Genomic DNA, 3,538 nt, shown 5'->3' with positions numbered 1-3,538 from the left:
CGTTGCCTATCGTTGCCCATTGTTGCCCATTGTTGCCCATTGCAGCCTATCGTTGCCTACCGTTGCCTATCGTTGCCTGGACACCAGTATTGGCCGTCTCTGATTGCTGTCTAACTCATCTAACTTCTTCAAGACGTTCTTGAACTCGTCGGACTTGATATCGATCTCTTTGTTTAAAGCTTTCTCATAATCGTTTAAACTATTCTCACATTTCTTGCCGTAGTACGGCTTCTTGCACTTACACACCGCAACGATCGTTTCCACAGGAACACAGTCTCCTCTTTGGGGACCACCACAGTCCAGATTGGAGCATGGATCTGGTTTGAGCATCTCTTCATCACTTTTAATCAGAACAACAAACTCGCCAGTGTTAATAAGTGGATCTTTCTGACATTTCCCTGCATAGACGTAAGGGGTGGTACCTCCAGGGACAAAGTCTTCTTCTACTATTTTGTCCTGTATGGTCTTTGCTGCGTGGCTGTCGTGAGCCTTTGCTCTGAAGGCGTGTACTGCTGTGTAAGTCTGAGACACTGGGATTCTGTCTGCAGCGTTCCCTACAGGTTCCTGACAATTACCGAGTTGTTCTGCTACCTTATGACACAGAACTGACTTCCCGAGGCACCTTTCTATGGCGGTTTTAACGTCAGCGGCCCTTGTGTGAGTCCCTTTCACCTGCCTGGCTACAGCCACGCTAACCTCCCCTTTTGTCACATTAGTAAATCCATCCAAGACGTGTTTGTTGAGTGTTTTAGCATTGCTATGTTGGGAATTTTTGGTTAGAAATGAAACAACCATCCAGTCATGCCTGTCATACGTCTTCTCCAAGAAAGACCAGACTTTCTCTGCTAGTCCTTTGCGGTCTTTGGTGTCATCAATGAGCCCCAACACATCTGTTTTAATGTAGTCATCACTCTTTTCGATGCAGTACAGTTGCAGTTGGAACAGAGCGGCTGCAGATTCGTACGCAATGTCAGCTGCCTCCTTGACTCTGGCGGGAGAGTCTATCTTCTTGAGTTTGTAGTACAGCTGGTTCATAGTGTTGCCTTTGTAGATAAGCTCATTGATAAATGCGCTGTAATCTCTGAGATCCTTTTCATGACATTTCGAATGGTCAGCCAGCTTCAAGCCCAGGTTTTCTATGAAGCTTATTGTTTTAGGTTTCAAAAACTCATGCAAGGTCTTGGTGGCGGGCTCGTACTTTGAGTAGGCGTGGATGAACTCATCTCTGTGCCTCTGCTGTTCATGAATGTCTTTTGATTCTAAAAGACTGCCCACGAACGTTTTCAAGGTAGTCCAGCCCACCTCAATGTGTTTCTCTGGCTTGTGAAAGGGTCCACTCGCCCAGCTTGCCCATATCTGCTCTTCGTGATATTTGTCAAGCTTCAAATTAACATTGTCAAATTGAAACTTGAGATACTTTAATGTTGGGTCATCTTTTAAGTTTTTGTTTACTACTGACGCTAGTATCAGTACTACATTGACGATGGCACTGATCAGAGACCCGTCAGGTTGGATCAGACTCAGAAAAGGGACCACTGCGTTGCTGATCTTTTCAGTGTGATCCAAAAGGAACTTGCCAGTTTCTTTAGATACTGCCTTGACTTTGTTTTTAGATTCTTTTTGTTTGCCAGCCGTGGAGACAATCCCAGCTGAGAGGAGGAGGAGGACAGACATCAGCAGGACGGACGGGCGGCCGGGAGACGCCATGACTGTCAACACACAGCAAGACAAACACAACTCAGTTACTCAGACGTTGCACCTCAGACACATTTACTCTGGAATTACCTTGTCTCCTCATTCATTTTGTTATCCAACAACTAGAAGTGCAGAAGCAGGTTGGGGGGGGGGGGGGGGGGGGGGGGGGGGGGGGGGGGTCCCCAGACCCCCGACGCAAGGTCGCGAGGCGTCCGCCACACCCCCAAGGCACGCAGGCCAGCGGGGGCCCGGCCAGCGCTGCTCAAAGTTTCAATGCAATTTATTACCTTTTTTACAACTTCTAATTTTAATCCAGTTTCACATGACGTCCCCAAAAGGAAACTTTATCTGTTTATCTAAAATATTATCACACTATTATCATATCACTTCAATGTTATTGCTGCAAAATGGGACAAGCTGACCGACACACATATAACATATAATCTATATAAAATATCCACGGAAAATATCGCGATACTATGCTGTATCGATACTGGGTTTGTCTCAGATTCGTGGAGCATGAAACCTGAATGCTGCTTCTCCAGGTTCAGTTTGGGACAGATGGCAGACCTGAACCAGTCTCTCTATCTAGATGTCCCGATTCTATGCTTTTCCATTACAATTAGTCTTATTAAGGGTGTACTCACACTGGCCCAGTTGCCTTAAACTGTGCCCCGGCCTGTTGTCCCTCCTCCCCCTTGCCCCGCTGGTCTGCACTAATACTGCTATAAACCAATCAGCTAGAGCTAGAGGGCGTTACACCATCACCAGTCCTGTCCATGTGTAAGGAGACCAGCCACCAGATCACACTGACGCATACCAGGCCCAGTCCAACCGAACCAAGCCCAGTACGGAGCGATCCAACGGGACTTTGAAATACAACCTGGACCACAGTGTGAGTACAGCCTTAGAGGTAAACACTAAGTTAAGTTAAAACTGCAGTGTGTGTAAAATGAATTGTTTTCATAGCTCCGCCTTTTAAAGTCGAGGTTAACGACATACTTAGTACCATAACTGGTGCTCTCAGTTGGTTTGCAGTGTGCTGTGGACAGAGACCCATTCTCAAGTGTTTTTAAAGAAGTACTGGGTACATTGGGTCATCTGGGACCGGTCTACTTTCTGTCCCCAGAGTCAGAACTAAACAGGGGGGTCAGGGTTCAGTTTCTATGCTCCTCATATCTGGAACAGACCCCCAGAACCCTGCAGGTCTGCTGCTACTCTCAGTTCTTGTGCTGAAATGTGCTCTACAGATAAAGCTGCCTTGCCTTACATTCATGGTCGTGTATCTTACAACTGTAAATGATGATGTCAACACGAGCTGCAGAGCGGCTGGGTCCGGACCCGTCCTGCTGGGATTGAGGTGTTTGTGGATTTGTTGGCATCTGTCGCTCAAGAGTTATATATGTGTGTGTGTGTGTGTGTGTGTGTGTGTGAACTTTACTGTAATTCTTTTTTTTAAAGATTATTTTTGGGTGTTTTCCCGCCTTTAATTGATAGGATAGTTAGATGAGAAAAGGAAGACATGCAGGAAATCAACACAGGTCGGATCTGAACCCTGGACCTCTTAATGTATGTGCACCTGCTCTACCCCCCGTCCCCACTGAACTCGATGTGCTCAGTGTGACTGCCTGTGCTCTTAGGTTTACAGTTACTCAAGCACAACCCACTCAATACACACACTACACACAACACACACAACACAACCTAAGATGGAAACTAAAGGAAAGGTCTACCTGAAAGCTGGATGGTCCGAGGGCTGGATGGTCCCGGGGCTGGATGGTCCCTGGGCTGGATGGTCCGAGGGCTGGATGGTCCCTGGGCTGGATGGTCCCTGGGCTGGATG

General features: G+C 47.1%; 1 protein-coding gene across 1 annotated transcript; it reads right to left on the bottom strand.

Moving 5' to 3' along the window:
- Window positions 1-7: 7 nt before the first annotated feature.
- Window positions 8-3,532, bottom strand: LOC117939816. Its single transcript, XM_034865255.1, has 2 exons — window positions 3,429-3,532; window positions 8-1,709 (listed from the first exon to the last, which is right to left on the bottom strand). The coding sequence occupies exon 2, from the start codon at window positions 1,705-1,707 to the stop codon at window positions 67-69; it is 1,641 nt and encodes a 546-aa protein (XP_034721146.1). The 5' UTR covers window positions 1,708-1,709; window positions 3,429-3,532; the 3' UTR covers window positions 8-66.
- Window positions 3,533-3,538: the final 6 nt, after the last annotated feature.

The sequence above is a fragment of the Etheostoma cragini genome, unplaced genomic scaffold (assembly GCF_013103735.1).
Source record: "Etheostoma cragini isolate CJK2018 unplaced genomic scaffold, CSU_Ecrag_1.0 ScbMSFa_1186, whole genome shotgun sequence".
Classification (NCBI taxonomy): domain Eukaryota; kingdom Metazoa; phylum Chordata; class Actinopteri; order Perciformes; family Percidae; genus Etheostoma; species Etheostoma cragini.
This window is presented reverse-complemented; position numbering and strand designations above follow the sequence as displayed.